This window comes from Trichosurus vulpecula, chromosome 3, assembly GCF_011100635.1.
Source record: "Trichosurus vulpecula isolate mTriVul1 chromosome 3, mTriVul1.pri, whole genome shotgun sequence".
NCBI classification, from domain to species: domain Eukaryota; kingdom Metazoa; phylum Chordata; class Mammalia; order Diprotodontia; family Phalangeridae; genus Trichosurus; species Trichosurus vulpecula.
Window position 1 is genome coordinate 206,062,884 of NC_050575.1, and position 17,213 is coordinate 206,080,096.

Genomic DNA, 17,213 nt, shown 5'->3' on the forward strand with positions numbered 1-17,213 from the left:
TACAGGAGACCCAAAAAAATACTGAAGAAAATAACAGCTTAAAAAATAGACTAACTCAAATGGCAAAAGAGCTCCAAAAAGCCAATGAGGAAAAGAATGCCTTGAAAGGCAGAATTAGCCAAATGGAAAAGGAGGTCCAAAAGACCACTGAAGAAAATACCACCTTAAAAATTAGATTGGAGCAAGTGGAAGCTAGTGACTTTATGAGAAATCAAGATATTATAAAACAGAACCAAAGGAATGAAAAAATGGAAGATAATATGAACTATCTCATTGGAAAAACTGATCTGGAGAATAGATCCAGGAGAGATAATTTTAAAATTATTGGACTACCTGAAAGCCATGATCAAAAAAGGAGCCATCATCTTTCAAGAAATTATCAAGGAGAACTGTCCTGATATTCTAGAGCCAGAGGATAAAATAGAAATTGAAAGAATCCACCGATTGCCTCCTCAAAAAGATCCCCAAAACTCCTAGGAATATTGTCACCAAATTCCAGAGTTTCCAGGTCAAGGAAAAAGAAACAATTTGAGTATTGTGGAAACATAATCAGAATAACACAACATCTAGCAGCTTCTGTATTTAGGGATCAAAGGGCTTGGAATATGGTATTCCGAAGGTCAATGGAGCTAGGATTAAAACCAAGAATCACCTACCTAGCAAAACTGAGTACCATGCTCCAAGGCAAAATATTGACTTTCAATAAAATAGAGGACTTTCTAGCTTTCTCAGTGAAAAGACCAGAGCTGAATAGAAAATCTGACTTTCAAATACAAGAATCAAGTGAAGCATGAAAAGGTAAACACAAAAGAGAAATCATAAGGGACTTACTAAAGTGGAACTGTTTTGTTTACATTCCTACATGGAAAGATGATGTGTGTGATTCATGAGACCTCAGTATTAGGGCAGCTGAAGGGAATATACATACACACACATACACACACACACACACACACATATAAACAGAGGGCACAGGGTAAGTTGAATATGAAGGGATGATATCTAAAAAAATAAAATCAAATTAAGAGATGAGAGAGGAATATATTGAGAGAGGGAGAAAGGGAGAGATAGAATGGGGTAAATTATCTCACATAAAAGTGGCAAGAAAAAGCAGTTCTTTGGGAGGGAAGAGGGGGCAGGTGAGGGGGAATGAGTGAATCTTTTTCTCATCGGATCTGACCTGAGGAGGGAATAATTGGGTATCTTACCGCACAGGAAAGAAGGAGGAAGGAGACAAAAAAGGGGGGATGATAGAAGGGAGGGCAGATAGGGGAAGAAGGTAATCAAAAGCAAACACTTTCAAAAAGGGACAGGGTCAAGGGAGAAAACTGAATAAAGGGGGACAGGATAGGAGGGAGCAAAATATAGTTAGTCTTCCACAACATGAGTATTGTGGAAGGGTTTTGCATAATGACACACATGTGGCCTATGTTGAATTGCTTGCCTTCTCAGGGAGGGTGGGTGGGGAGGGAAGAGGGGAGACAATTTGGAACTCAAAGTTTTAAAAGCAGATGTTCAAAATAAAGTTGTTTTTGCATGCAACTGTGAAATAAGATATACAGGCAATGGGGCATAGAAATCTATCTTGCCCTACAAGAAAGTAAGGGAAAAGAGGATGGGGGCGAGTGGGGTGACAGAAGGGAGGGCTGACTGGGGAATGGGTTAATCAGAATATATGCCATCTTGGAGTTGGGAGGAGGTTAGAAATGGGGAGAAAATTTGTAACTCAAAATCTTGTGGAAATCAATGCTGAAGACTAAAAACATTAAATAAATAATAAAATATAAGATTAAAAAAGAAAGAAAGAGTTAATTTCTATCTGCAAATTCATTGTGGTGTAAAGTCTTCAGACATTGGGACCTGAAATAATAATGCTTAAGAAATGTTTGTTGAATTAAAAAAAAAAAACGAACATGACTGTAACCAAATAATAGACTTTATAAATGAGGGGAAAATAACACACCTAATACTAGACACCCAAGTTTCAGTAAAGCTTCTGATTCTCATTCCAAAATTAGGCCAACTAGGTCTGGAGGACATTCCTGTTCCATGTACAAAGGAGGATCCTATTCAAAAACAGTGTTCACTTAACAGCTTGTTAAAGTCATCCCAGGATCTAGAATACCAAAATTACTCATTTCTTAGGCTAAGGATTTGTTTGATGCATTTATTTAGCAAGGTCTTATTAACGGTTCAAAAGACAGCAACTGAATTTAAAATGACAAATGAGCAAAAATGGTCGGTTGAAGATAAGAGGAAGCTCAATAGAATCAAATAGGAAGTGGCATATATACACTAAAGGGAGAGGCATTAATGGCATCTGCATGGACCACATGGGATAAATAACTAAGCTGATACAAGTGTAGTTAAAAAAGACACAGGAGTGAAACTGAAAGTCAAGTTTCACACTTGAATTTAAAAAAAAAATCAACTTCACAAGAACAAGATGTTGAGGCAAGTCTAGATGGCTGTTTCTCTGAGAATGATTTAAGGGTTTTACTGGGCTCTAAGCTCAAAATGAGTCAATGACGTGATGTTTTCACAAACAACAACAAAACCTGATGTGATCTTTAGCTCCATTAAATGGGGGGGTGGGGGTGGAGGGAGAGAACAAGCATTTATTAAGCATCTACCATGTGTGGGCCACTTGATAAATAAATATTATCTCATTTGATCCTTACAATGACCCTGTGCTATTGTTATCCCTTTTTTACAGTTAAGGAAACTGGGATAGTCAAAGGCTAAATGACCTGCCCAAAGTTCTATACAGTTTGTATCTGAGGCTGTATTTGAATTCAGGTCTTCCTGACTCCAGGCCCAATGCTCTTTTCTTATGCCTCTGGAACCATTCCAGGAATAAAAAGAGAGGCAGTAATCTGCCCTGGTCAGATTAAATTTAGGATATTACATTCAATTATGGATGTCTTTTTTTATGAAAGACAATGATGAGTCAAAGACTGCCCAGAAAAGGGCAACTAGAATGGCGAGGAAAGGCTTCGAGTGTGTGTCACATGAGGTTCAACTGAAACAGCCATGGACATTGAGTTTGAAGAGAGGCAGGATAGCGGCCTTCAAGCATCTGAAGGTATATATATATTCTGTTCAGCTCGAAGGCAGGACTAGGGTGCTAAACGTTTTACAAATATTACCCAATTTGATTCTTACAACAAACCTGGGAGGTTGGGTACTATTATCAGCCTCATTTTACAGTTGAGGAAACTGAGACAGACAAAGCCTAAATGACTTTGCCAGGGTCACATAGCTAGTAAGAATCAGTGACATGTGAACTCCGACTTTCCTGACTCTGGACCCAGCTCTTCATCCAGTGTACCACCTCACTGCCTAGTGAGGAAGTGATCGATAAGGTGGGGAGCAGACAAAGAGGAAGGACTCCTTTAACCATGCATTTCTAAGAGGTATTAACTAAGATGAAAACAAGAAAATCAAGAGAGTTCTGCTTGGCAGGTGGATGTCCAAGCCGAGTTGAAGACGCTGGGCCTGTGGGCCAAGATGGTCAATGAACACCTAGGTTCAAAGTCCATGATACAGAGTCATGAGACTGGGACTAAGAGGGAGACATAATGGTCTACAGACTATGGTCAGCAGAAAAAGAAAACTCAGAGGAGAAGCGGAGTGAAAATGAGTTATATATGAATCCAGAGATACCCAGTAACAATCTTCCCTTTAGGTTGGGAAACTGAGGCAATGAGCAGTTAGGACTAGAGAACAGCAATAGCAGCTGACATAAGGCATTATAAAATTCACAATGTGAACATGGTCTCATTTATCTTTATGGCAGTCCTCTAAGGTAGGTTCCACATTTTAAGGATGAGGAAGCTGAGGATATGATCCTCTAGGGCACCAGCAAAGCTAGGGAACTGCATACAATACTTCAGGTGCGGTCTGACAAGAGAAGAGTCCAGGGAGACTGTCTCTTCCTGTGCGCTGGGCACTATGCCTCTAAAGCTAGTCAAAGATCACCTTAACTTTTTGGACCCCTATGCTGACTCATACGCAGCTTGAGGTCCATGAACAATCGCAGATCTCTTTCAGAAAAATTGTGTTGTCAGCTGAGCCTTCTTTCACCATTCTTTATAGTAAAGTTGATTTTTTTTCAACTCTCTAATCTCTCCTGGGAGAACCCATTATCTATCATGGTTTGTCAGTCAGTCAATAAACATTTAAGCATCTACTATTTGCTAAGCCATGGGGATACAAAAAGAGGACAGTCTCTGTCCTCAGGGAGGTCACAGTCTAAAGATGGAGACAATAAAATCATACAAACAAGCTACAAACAGGATAAGTAGGAAATAATTAAGAGAGGAAAGGGTTTGGGAAAGGCCCCTTGTAGTAGATGATAAAGGAAGTCAGAGAAAGTTCAAGATATAGGGGAAAGGCAGAGGAACCGCCCGAAGCCAAAAAATTAGTATTGTTCCTGGAACAACCAGGAGGACCATGTCACTGGATCAAAGAGTACACGACAGGGAGTAAGATATAAGAAGACAGGAAAGGTAGCAGGGACTAGGTTATGATGGGCTTTGAATGCCAAACTGAGAATCCTGGAGGGGATAAGGAGTCACAATGGAATTTACTGAGGGAGGGTAGAGTGGGGTGACATACTCAGACCTGTGCTTTGGAGAAATCACTTTAGTGGCTGAATGAAGAATGGATTGGAGTGGGGAGAGACTTGAGGCAGACAGACCCACCAGCAGGCTATTGCAGATAATCCAGGCATGAGGTGGTGAGGGCCTGTACTAGAGTGGTGGCAGTGTCAGAGGAGAGAAGGGGGTATGTGCCAGAGATGGTACAAAGGCAAAATCAACAGGTCTTGGCAACAGGTGAAAGATAGTAAGGTGTAGAGGATGATACTAGCTTAAGAGACTAGGAGGATGGTGTTGCACTCAACAGTAATAGGGAAGATAGGAGGGAGGATTCAGGGGGAAAGATAATGAGTTCTCTTTCAGACATGTGGAGTTTAAGGTGCTACTGGACATCCAGTTCAAGATGACTGAAAAGTAGCTGGAGATATAAGACTGGAAGTTCAGCAGAGAGGCTGGTGCAGGATAGATATGAGAATCACCAGCACAGAGACAGTACTTAAATCTATGCGAGTTGATGAGATCACCAAGTGAAGTAGTGTAGAGGGAGAAGAGGAGAGAAGAGAGAAGGGAGGGGAGGGGAGGAGAGGGCGCAGGAGAGAACCCCAAGAGACACCTATGGTCAAAGCGCATGATCTGGAAGAGGATCCAGCAAAGGAGATGAGAAGGAGCAGAGAGATAGGTAGGAGGAGAACCAGAACAGAGCAGCATCTTGAAAATCTAGGGAGAATATCAAGAAGATGACAATCAACAGCATCGAAGGCTGCAGAGAGGTCAAGAACGAGGACTGAGAAAAGGCTATTGGATTTGGCGACTGAGAGATCACTGGTAACTTTAGAGAGCAATTGGGTGGAATGACGAGGTCAGAGGCTTCACTGTAAGGGACTAAAGAGAGTGAGAGGAGAGAAGGTGGAAGCACCTATTGTAGATGGTCTTTTTGCCACAAAAGGCAGAAGAAACATAGAACAATAGCTAGCAGGGAGAGTGAGCAAGTAAGCATTGTTAGAGGATGAGGGAGACACGGACATGTTTGTAGGCAGTGGAGAAGAAGCCGGCACTCACAGAGGGACTGAAAATAAGTGAGAGAATGGAGATGACACAGAGGTGATATGCTGGAGACAGAAAGGAACAGAATCGCTTGTGTAGGTAGAGGGGTTAGCCTTAGGAAAGAGCAAGGCCACCTCTTCATGTGACAGGTGAAGAGGGAGAGTGGAAGAAGGCATCTGAGTGATATGAGATGAGGAAGAGGAAAGAAGAGGGAGTGAATGGCCTCATCTTTTTTCTGTAAAAATGAGGCAGAATTCTCAGCTACGAGGGCAGAGAGAGAGGGAGGGGGAACCATGGAAGGTTTGAAGAGGGATAAAAACATTTAGAAGAGCTGCTTTGGAGAGGTGGATAGCAAATTGATAAGGGAGGCATAGTAACACTGCCTAGCAGCAGTGAGGGTCCAGTTGAGGTTGTGCAACATGAATTTCTAGTGGACCCAGTTAGAAACGTTGTGTGATTTTCCCTACCTTCATTCCAGAGAATGTGTGTAGGAGCAACAAATGATGGAAGTGATCCAAGGCTGAGGCTTGTCAGGGTAAAACTGGCATTCTGATAAGTGGGTTAGGGATTCAAGAGAACAATATAGAGTGGAAATTGGTTCACCAAGGGGTCAAGATGAGGAAAAGAGAAAGGAGTGGCTAGTGCAGGGACGATGGGAGGTCCTGAGAGAGAACTGAAGGATCAAGGGATTGAAGGTCACAATGTGTAGGTAAGGGAAGACAAAGGAAAAGGTGAAAAGCCTGCAGATTGTGGTCAGATAAAGGGATTTCGGAATTCTTGAACTTGGAGATGTTTCATTTATGGCTAATGGAAAGATCAAGGGTATAACCATCTTTGTGTGTGACTGAGATGAAGTGGAAGTGTAGATCACAAGAAGTGAATAGTTGAAGAACTGAGTGGTTAGGGTGTTTGAAGGACAGTCACTATGTATGTTGAAGTCTCCTAGGATGAGGGCAGGAGTTGAGGAGGAGAGAAAAACTGTGAGTCAGGTATCAAACTCACAGAGGAAGGAAGGGGAGTAAACTGGGAGCCGGCAGACAACAGAATTTTAACTGGGTGGTAGAAACGAAAAGCATGAGTCTCAAAGGAAAAGGAGTTACTGAGTGATAGAGGCAGGGAGAGAGCCTGAAAGTGGCAACAGGGAGCAAGGAGTAATCCAACTCTCCACCTCAACCAGTGGAGTGAAGGGGTGGCCAGGGAGGCTGTGTTGTCAGGAAGGAGCTGGGTTTTAGTAACAGCTAGAAGATGGAAGGAGTGAGACGTTAAAATATTTAGGATGAAGGGAAGTTTGTTGCCTATGGAACAGGCATTAGGGAAGGCACAGTGGAAGGATGGCATCTGGTTGGACCTTTGGAATGGGATAGTTGAGAAGGATGAGAATAAGGAAGCAGGTGATGGATGGGGGGTGGGTTTGGACAATGGTCTACAGGGGTTCAGAATAACTGAAATTCATAGGGTATGAGCTGGTATAAGAATGTTCATCACTGAGTGGAAAGTAGCACAGCTCTTTTCAGAGGAGGCTGGAGATGGGGATGGAGACAAATGGAACACAAGATGAAAGGCAGATGGTCAGATGAGAGGCCCTATTTCACTACTCCTCTTCCCTCTGAAGGCTAGAGATTCAGCAGGAAACTGCACAGCAAAAGATGGAAGTACCCAGTCTCCACTGACTTTCCTCTTTGTCTTCCCTCAAGGGACAGGTACAGGAGGAAATGGAAAGCCTGAGCATCTTTTTGCACCAAGGGTTCCTTCGCATCAGGAGGACAGAGGGAGTTGTGCGCTGGGACAGACAGGGGTCACTCTGATAGCCCCTAGCAGCCTTCTCTCAGGAGACACAAGCATCAGGAGATAGAAGGTGTGTGGCTAAAGGAAGGTCTCCAAAAGGAGGTTTGTCCCCAAAAAGGGGAACAGAAAGAACTCAGTCACATAACATGTAACTTCCTTGAGGGCAAAGACTGCTTAATTGTTGTCTTTGTCCCTCTCATTACCACCTCCCTCCTCCCTCAGCACGACTGTCACATACATAAGCATTTAATAAAATGCCTGTTAATTGACAAAAAAGACCTGAAAACATTGCAGTGTGTGGTTACCACCAGCAGAGGGTGCTTTTGTTTGTCAAACCATAGAAATGGGATCAATAGTACCCTAACACTACACTCCCTCAAAAAGATTAAACCTTCCATGTTCTCAAAGGAACCAGATAGTGAGGCTTCATGTTAACCTGGGAGATCATCAGTCCCACTCCTTCAATTTTCAGATAAGAAAACTAAGGCCCAAAAGAGTTAAGTAGTTTCTCCAAAGTTACATGAGTTAAGGAGATGACCTCATAGCCAGCTCTTTCCATAGGCTGTCCTAGACTAGGATAGTACACAGCACATGATTAGGGCATGGTCCCAGGGACTGCTAAAGGAGACAGAAAGGAAGCCTGATGACTTGTTCGTGCTTCCAAGTTTAACCTGCCACAATATTACCTAGATATTCAACTTCTTTTCTCAAATATCTAGTCCCTTCTTTATTCCTTAATCTTTGACCCAATGTATCTATGCTCTGTAACTGAGCCTTTCTAAATCCTTAGCTTTGTTTTCTACTCTGAATCTGCCTGATTTTTTCTCCTGAGTTTCATTATACCATTAGAATAAAATTTTAGCCAAAGGAAATACCCAAGCCAACCGCAAATTGGGACTTATTCATCTTCTTGTCCACCCTGAATCCCCTTAAAAAACTTCTTTTCCCAATCCCCTTGTCTGTCATCACTTCTTTCCTTAATACCCAGGCTTGAAGCCTTGGAGTCTCCTTAGCTTCCTCTCTCTCAATCCCGATCAATTGGCCAACACTTATTATGCCTTCATCTGCTTACATCTGTGTTGTTCCGAAAGATCACCTTCCTAAGTTGTTGAGGCTCTCCTACCCCCTCATTCATCTTGCATATTGATGTTAGATCAATCTTCCTTAAACATTGCCTTTCTTATGTCACTTTTTCTGTTCAAAAAACCATCAGTGGCTCCCTAATTCCTTTCTGGCACATTAAGTCTAATTTAAACACTATTTCCTGGCCTCCTCATTACATTTTGACCCCTCTCTGCCTATCCAACCTTCCCAATTGTGACTGTCATGCCCATTACCCAGAGTCATGGACAGTATCATGACTTCATGAAAGTTTCCTTGCCTGCTCTTGACTTCAATGGTCTTCCTTTTTCTCTGAATTTGTATTACTACTTATGGTTTATACCATTCAGGTTAGAATTTAATTATATGCTACCATGTATTCTATGCTACTGTTTCATATGTTGTTTTTGTCTCTGAGACTACTAGAATGAAAACTCCTTGAAAGCAGGGCCCGACTCTCATATTTTTTCTGCATATACATAAAAATTTGTGGTTGCTTAGCTTGGACATTCCCATGTTTGATCCAAGTTGAGTGTCAACTCACCCATGTTAAGAGGAGTGGTAAGTGCCATGATCCCGTAGTAGGAGAATGCACCAGTTTCAAACTTCATGTTCTCCTTCCCAGCTTCTACTTCCACCTTTCCCTGAAAGGACATGGGTATGAGAGCTACAAATAAAGGAAAGAGGAAAACAAGACCAGAAACAGAGGAAAGGCAGAAAGAAGGTGGGGTAATTTGATTCCATCTAGCTGAGATGAAGAAGACTATTTTTAGAGGGACAAGGATTGGGAACAGGTAGCTCTCTTAAGGAAAAGAGAGAGCAGAACAAAGAGGGGCCTCTCTAGTACTGTGCCTTGAAGGCTTCTGTGATCAGGATGTCAAAGCTCAAAAGGTGGAAGGGCAGAGTTCTGAGTTCCCTAGGCACACAAGACATTACTGTGATAGGAGATCAGCATGCAGCCAGAGGCTGAGGAGTGAAGGAAGTAGGGTAAAAGGAGATCAGGCCAGGCAGTAAAGCCCAGACAGAAGACAGAAAGGAATGGACCAGGCTGCCTATTCGATGAAAGGGGGAGCTTACCTGCAATATGAGGATGAAGTAGTCAGCAGATTTGTTTCGAACATATAGGTAATGCCGGGCACTAAGTTTATAGCGTTCATCAAACTTCAGCTCTTGAATGACATCTGGGTACTTTAGCATACGAAGGAGGATCTTCTCAGATATCATTGAGGGACCGAAGAGGGGCAACTCTATGGAAGACAGGAGATGATGCTGTCATAGGGATATGGATCCCTCTTCCCCTGGAACTTCTTTATAGAAACCTTCAGAATGAGGTTTCTTTGTGCCTACATTTGGAAGGAAGGGCACTCAAAGTTCCTTTACTGGAACTAGTCTCACTATTGGTTTAGATTCCTATCAGAGAAGGCTCCAGATCCCTAATGTACCTTTCTCCCATCACTAATAAGGGGAAATGCCAAATATTCCTGACCTCAAAGGATTCTGACAGGAAAACTACTGTAGAAGGAATGATGAGGGAATCAGTTTGGAGGCAGGGGGGAATGGAACTGGGAGGAGGGATGGGAGAGGAACAGGAGCAGGAGGGAAGAAAGGTATGCCACAGGCCCTTAAGGTCTCCCAGAGATAAACATATAATAATGTCTTCAGCTAGTTGAACAGAGATAAGGGTAAGAAGCCAGGAATGACTATTTTGTCAGCTCTTTTCTGAGGGAACTATAAGATGGAAGAAGTGTTGAGGGAAGCAAAACGAAGAGGAACGCTTACAAAATTTAAATGAGGACCATGGGCCCTGTCACAGGTGGAAAACATGACTCTGTTACATGAGTGTGAGAACATGTATCTTGTATGCACCGGCACTAGAGTTATAAATGCCTCCTCTTCCCTTTTACATGTTCTTGTATAGGGCTACCCAGAGCCATGTGTCAGCAAGGGACCTACACGGATCACCCCCTGCCTGATGCCAACTTTTTCTCCTCCCCAGTGAACTGGCACAGGCACCATTTTCATTAAGGTCCCTTATGATCTTTAGCACCTAACTCTAGATTTTTGCTGGGAGTGTGGAATAGATACCCATTTATAAGGCAAACAACCTGCAATCCCAGGGGAAAATCAAGCTTTATGCTCTCCAGAGGCAGATATACTGTCCTTAACCCTTCACACACTCTTTACCTCATTGTGTTGGCTGAAGGATTTGGGTTTTTTTTTAAGTCACCATCTCTGATCTCCTTGAAAACTATACATTACATCTCACAAATGAGTCCCGCGCCGCCCCCCCCCCCCCCCACTCACCCTACCCTACCATTTCTTCCTTATGGGCTTACCAGTGGCCAGGAATCGGTGAGCAGCCAGAAGCAGCTGGGGTGAGATTTTTACTCTCATCTCATTGTCAGGATCCTTGAAAGCTGAGAAATCTCGCTTGTTCTTTTGATTGCCTACCCGTTTTCGGCTCCGGTTGTCAGCTGCAAGAGAAGGGGTTTGGGTTCAGTTTGGCCTGATGGTTTTATCACCTTTAATTGCCCCAAATAGGAAGGAATTTGTTTCTCCCACGTCCAGACCCTCTCCCAAGCATAATGAACTCTGGGTCAATTCATAGTCCTAAGGCTGTGGCTAACATGTGAAAACAGGAATAAATGTATAATAATGCCTTCAGCTAGTTGAACATCAGGCTGTTGTCAGGGCCTCTAAGCCTTCTTAGAAGGATGGTGCCCTTGTTGCCATGCTCTTAGTCAGGACTAATACACTCCAAAAAAAGGGGAAGGGGGGGAGAGGAACTTTTGATGATCCACTATGACGTGGGTAAAAAGGGAAAGGGTGAGCCTTACTGTACATATCGGACTCATCCAGGATCTCCGATTTGATGATCTCCTCAATGACATCCTCCAGAGTCACCAATCCCAAGACTTCATAAAAAGGGTCACCCTCACCCTCGTTGTTCACCTTCTGCACAATGGCCAGATGGGATTTCCCTAGGGAACAAGATGAGAATGAAATAAAAGGAACCAAAGGCCAAACCTACCAGCTGGGCCACAGATTTCCCTCCAAAAGTACTACCTCCTTTGAAGAAGCATTTATTTGTATAGAAGAACAGGTAGGCTTAGCCAGAATAGATATGCTCAACGAGAAGAAAAGTGATGACTCAATCAATTAAATAATCAACAGGCAGTTATTCGGTGCCCACTTACACACCACCAGACACCATGCTGGGCACTAGGAATATCCATATCAAAGTGAGACAGTGTGGAGCCTTCCACTAGGGAGATACATTTTACAGGTGGTAGGTCTACAGAGGGTCCGGGGACTTGTGAAGGAGATTCAGACTTATACCTGTTTTGTTCTCCTAAACATACAGAGTATACGTAGAGCTACCGATGAAAGGTAGGCACTATGACAAAGACTATTTATCCTTAGACATGCCCTATGTACCTGTGTGTGTACACAACGTGCAGATATTCACTCATTCATTCAACAGGAATTAATTATTAAGCACCAACTAACTATATGCCTGGCACTGGGCTGAGTCCTGGGGATACAAGAGTCACCTCTAGGAGTTTTCACTCTATTGGACTATATGCCCACAAACAGGGTATAAGGACGACACACAGTTCCAAATATCCCTGTCTTCATTTTTCCACAAATGTAATTTTCCCACGGCGCATACACAGCTGCACATCTATGGCTCATGAGATAGCCCAGGCACATTTTCTTAGTTCCCAAAGCTATTAACAAATTAGCCCAGGCTGTGATTAGACCATTCAAGGGCTGCAATTAGGGAGGGGGCTGTCCACTTCATGCAAAAAGAGGAGGGTATAAACTAGAAAAGCCCACAAATGACCAGAGCTGTGGGAAGCTGCTTAGCTTCCCAGCTTGGGCTTCTGAGAGCAGGCAGAGGCTTGTCTTTGAAGAATTTCTCACTCCTCAGACCTTCATCCACAGGGCAGTGAAAGTTCATTTCTCTGACTGTCCCAAAACACTGGGGAGGGAAAACAGATGATAAGGATTGGCTTAATCCACTAATGGAACCATGTAAACCCCACACATGTACAGACATATGGAAACATCACAGAGACAAAAGGACTCGTAAAGAGCATGTCAATCCCATGCTGTTGCCTACCTCTTGCTAAGTATATCTGGCAAAATACTATGTTCATAAATCTTAAAACAGCAACAACAAACTCAGCACCCACTCTAATTACCAGCAAATACTCAATTCAAATGGATCTGTGATTCACTGATGTATATACCAGTCACAACTCATCCATGCCAGCCCATCCAGTGAGAATGTCTGTGTCTTAAGTTTGCCACGGGGGTCCAGCTAAAAAGCTGGAGGCCTTTTTTAATTGTCCTGACATCAGGAGGACTCCAGTGTCAAGTCTATGGTGAAGACAATTTGATGACAGCAATCTAATTACGCTCATTATAGACTTTCCTAAGTTTCCCAGGTCAACAAAGCTCAACCAGACCGCCCCCCCCGCCCCCCCGCCCCCCCCCCCCCCCCCCGCTCCGCCCCGTCTAACAGAACACTCACTATCATTTCCCTAAGGCTGTCCTCCCCTCTACCTAACTCCTCTGTCTGTCTGGAGTACCACCGTTCTTCCATTCTCCTAGGTTTATAACCTTAGCGTTCACTCTCATTCACTTCACAAACAATAGCTGTTTCTATTTGTACAACATCTCATGTCAGATCCCTTCTCTACACTCACACAGGCATCATTCTTCCTCTCTCACCTGCATCACTGAAAAAGCTTCCCAGTTGGTGTCCCTGCTTCCAGTCTCTTCCTTCTCCAAGCCAGTCTCCACTCAGGGGCCAAAAGCACTGCTTACACCCATATCTGACCATATTCTCTCTGGCTTTTAGAACCTTTGACCATTTGGCCCTAATGTTCTGTTCTGTTTCATTATGCTATTAGTCTGCCTCTCACACACTAGAATCCAAGCAGGATGAACTCCTTTCTTTCTGGTACACAGCCGTCCATCATCCCGCCATGGCCCACACCCACTAGCTCCTTCTCTCTTCCTCAATGAATCCCTCTGTTCTTTCAAGATGCAACCCAAACACCATCTTCAAATCTAAATGGTACTTTCCTGATCTCCTCAACTGCTCTCCTCCCTCAATAACTGCCCTGCATTTCTTTCCTATTCATTCTGAATATACTCCCATGTTTAATACTTGATGACTGACTGATACATGTTGTTTTCTATAATAGAATGTAAGCTCCTTGACTACAGAGATTGCTATATTTGTTTTGGCTTTGTATTTCCAATGCCTTGTACATGGGAGCTACTACAATGAGGGGCTACAAAGAACAGAAAACTATGATGAATAGTTGAATAATGAATAGTTGAACAAATTCGGGTATTTGAATGTAACAGAATATTATTGTGCCATAAGGAATGATGATGAGAGTGGCTTTGGAGAAACCTGGGAGGGCCTGCTAAATAGTGAAATAAGCGGAACCAAGAGATCAATTTATATAATGACAACATTATAAAAACAAACATAACAACAAAGTCACATGGACTCTGATCAATAAATAACCAACAATGATTCCAGAAGACTGTTGGTGAAGCAGTCTCCTGAAAAAAAGGTGATAGACTTAGGGTGCAGAATGAGACATATAGTTTTGGGACTAAGGCAAGACAGAATTTTGTTTTGCTTGACTATGTATATTTGTTCCAAGGATATTACTTTTAATGGTGATGGAGGGATGGTAAGAGAAAATAGATATTAACTGAAAAAAAAATCCCTAAAATTTAATTTTAAAAAAGGTGTGTATGGGGGGGGTGTCTCTCTCAATTGTTGTCTTTATCAATCTGCCATCATCACTAGCTCAGCTAACAAGAGAAAGACCCCCAAATCAAAAGAGACAAATGTCAAGGAAAACTCTATGCAAGTCAAAAGTGGCCTGGTGGCCAGAGAAACTCAGGGCCTGAGAAGCTAGGTAGGATAGAGAACAGAGGAGAACCCATAATTTCTCTAAAAGTCAGCTAAACTAAGCCAATCTACTGAAAGTGAAGAGGATGGGGAAGTGGGACAGGGGGCAGCTGCAGATGTGAGGAGTCCCTCATCCCAATGGATAACTCTATCTGTGGATCCCAGTACAGCTCAGTTTTATTTTCTTTTATCATGTATATTTTACAACTGGGAGGGACCTCAGAAGCCATCTAGTAATTTTATACATGAAGAAACTGGGGCCCGGAAAAATGAAATGATTTGCCCAAGGTCCTACAAGGTCGTTATGTAAGACCCAGACTTCCAGACTCTCAGTCTGCTGTTCTTTCTTCTGCACAGCACTAGATCTTTCCTTTTATTTTTGGTTTTGACTTTGTTGACAGTTTCCCCCTTTCCAAACTCACTCTTTTCCCTCAGGAAGGGGGCTTTCTACTTAGTAACATGTCTCTCTAGGGGAGAGAGTGATCCTTCTTATCATGGAGAGACTTGATCCCAGGGCCTCCATAATCTGAGAATACTTCATCCCACCCACAAAACCCTCAATCCCCACAAACCCACCCCACAGGCTCTTGGGGAGACACACATCAGGACAAACAAACAATTTAGAAGTTGAGTTGGGTCTCTCTGGCTAAAGCTATGATTTCAGATTTAATGACAGTAATTATACCTTATGCAGTTGAAATGAGCTAATTCCTTTTGTGGGATCATTCTGCTGTCCTCAGCCATACTGCCTTCTCTTTGGTCCACGTGGTAGACTGGATGGAGTGCTGGACTGGAGTCAGCAAGACTTACTGGCTATGGGAACAAGTCCCTTCATCTCTCTGAGCCTCAGTTTCCTCAACTGTTAATGAAAGTGGTTGGCCTAGAAGGCCTCGGTGGGCCCTTCCAGCTCTGAATCTATGACCTCATACATCCTCTGAGGTACTCTTCAATTTGATTGGATTCACTCTAGCCAAGTCTCACATTTAAGTTCCAAAACACCTGGTATCCAGGGCAATGTATCAATGTGCTAAGGCCAAAGGAGAGCACATCTTCGGCTCATACACGTATACATGCGTACACCCACCCATACACATACAGAGCTCCCTTAGGCCAGCTTTACACCATCAGATCTCATTACACTCAGTATCAGGGAACATTAGAGCTGAAGGGAAGTAAGTCATGTAATTCAATCTCCTTGTGTTAATGACAACAGTGGTAATACTTGATATGGGCATACCGCTTGCAATGAGCTTTATATGTATTATTTCACGTAAGCCTCACAATTGTGATGCGGGCACTACAGGTATTATCAGCCCCATTTTACAGGTAAGGAAGCTATGTCGTGCAGTAGGTAGAGCCCTAGTTCTGGAGTCAGGAGGACCTGAATTCAAACTGGCCTCAGATACTTACTAGCTGTGTGACCCTGGGCCAGTCATTTAACCCTGTTTGCCTCCATTCCTCATCTGTGAGCTGAAACTGGAGAAGGAATGGCAAAGCACTCCAGTATCTTTGCCCCAAAAAAATCCCAAATGGAGTCATGGGGGAGTCAGACACAACTGAAACGACTCAACAACAACAAACTGAAGCTCGGGGAGGTAAGGTCATTTCCCCAGAGTCACACAGCAGACAAGTTTGAGAGGTGTGATTTAAACACGTCTTTCCTGACTTTCAATTCACCAAACAACTGCTTATACCACATTGACTCTAAGGTCCAAAGTCATAGGCAGCAGTAGGAGCAGAGAGTGCCCGGGTGATCTAGACCTGTCTAGTCCTCTTTCAGCTATAGCATAATTACCTCTACACTGTATTACAAACATCTGGTCTGATAATATCCCCGTGGGGGAGAAAGGCGATCAACAAAATATAACCATGCTAAGTCGGCCTATAAGAATTTAGGATTTGTACTAATTCTGCCCCTGGCAGATGTTACTCAGCAAAAGTATGAAATATATGGCATTACTCAGGACTTTGATACATTAACATGAAACATAATTGTTGAATTCTAATAAGAACGGTAATTTTTATGAGCTTAGCCCATTTAAATTAGCAGTCATTTGTCTGTGTTTATTATAGAACTGGAAAAGAATAATTACATTTCTTTAAGAATATTTCCTATTTTAGATTTCCTGCAACTGGAAGAGAACTCTTTTTCCATCTTCTTTTCAACCTAAAGTGAGCTTTCACTGAAGAACTCTTAAGAGCAGTTTGGTAACCAGTAATGGGGCAGGGGAGAGAATTGAAGCAAGCCCCTACAACCTCAATGTGACAAATACTGATGAAACGTTTACTCTGTGACAGGCAGCCCCACAGAGCAGGGAGAATACCACTCCCCTACAAGGTCCCTGGGCAAAGTATTTATTCACAGGATCACAGGCTTAAGAAGTCATTTATCTAAGCTAAGCTCAGTGAAGGGACTAGTCCCACGTCACAGGACACAGGTCAACAGAGGCAGAGATAAGATTGAAAGCCCAGTTCTCCAAAGCAGCCCTGCAGCCTGCAGCCCTCCCAATTCAAAGACCTTTGAAGAAGTGAAAGGATGACCTCAGAAACCCAAGAGGGGGAAAAGGGAAGAGGAAGAAAGCAAAGACTTGATGACTGTCCTGCAGTTTTTTCACCCAACTTTCCAACTACTAGCTGGAAAGGAGCTCAGAAGGCAGGTGGTCCAATCCCCTCGTTTTGCAGCTGAGCAGAGCCCCAGTGGGGTGAAATCATTTTTTCCAAGGTCATCCAAGGGT

The 17,213-nt window shown here is 43.1% G+C and overlaps 1 protein-coding gene across 1 annotated transcript in view; it reads right to left on the reverse strand.

Annotated features, from left to right (window-relative positions):
• The window catches only part of LOC118844409 (metal transporter CNNM4-like), a 63,077-nt gene that overhangs the window by 24,198 nt on the left and 21,666 nt on the right, over nt 1-17,213 (reverse strand). The window contains 4 exon segments of the mRNA XM_036752288.1: nt 9,076-9,175; nt 9,609-9,778; nt 10,868-11,005; nt 11,369-11,512. Of these exon segments, the coding sequence (XP_036608183.1) occupies nt 9,076-9,175; nt 9,609-9,778; nt 10,868-11,005; nt 11,369-11,512 (552 nt within the window).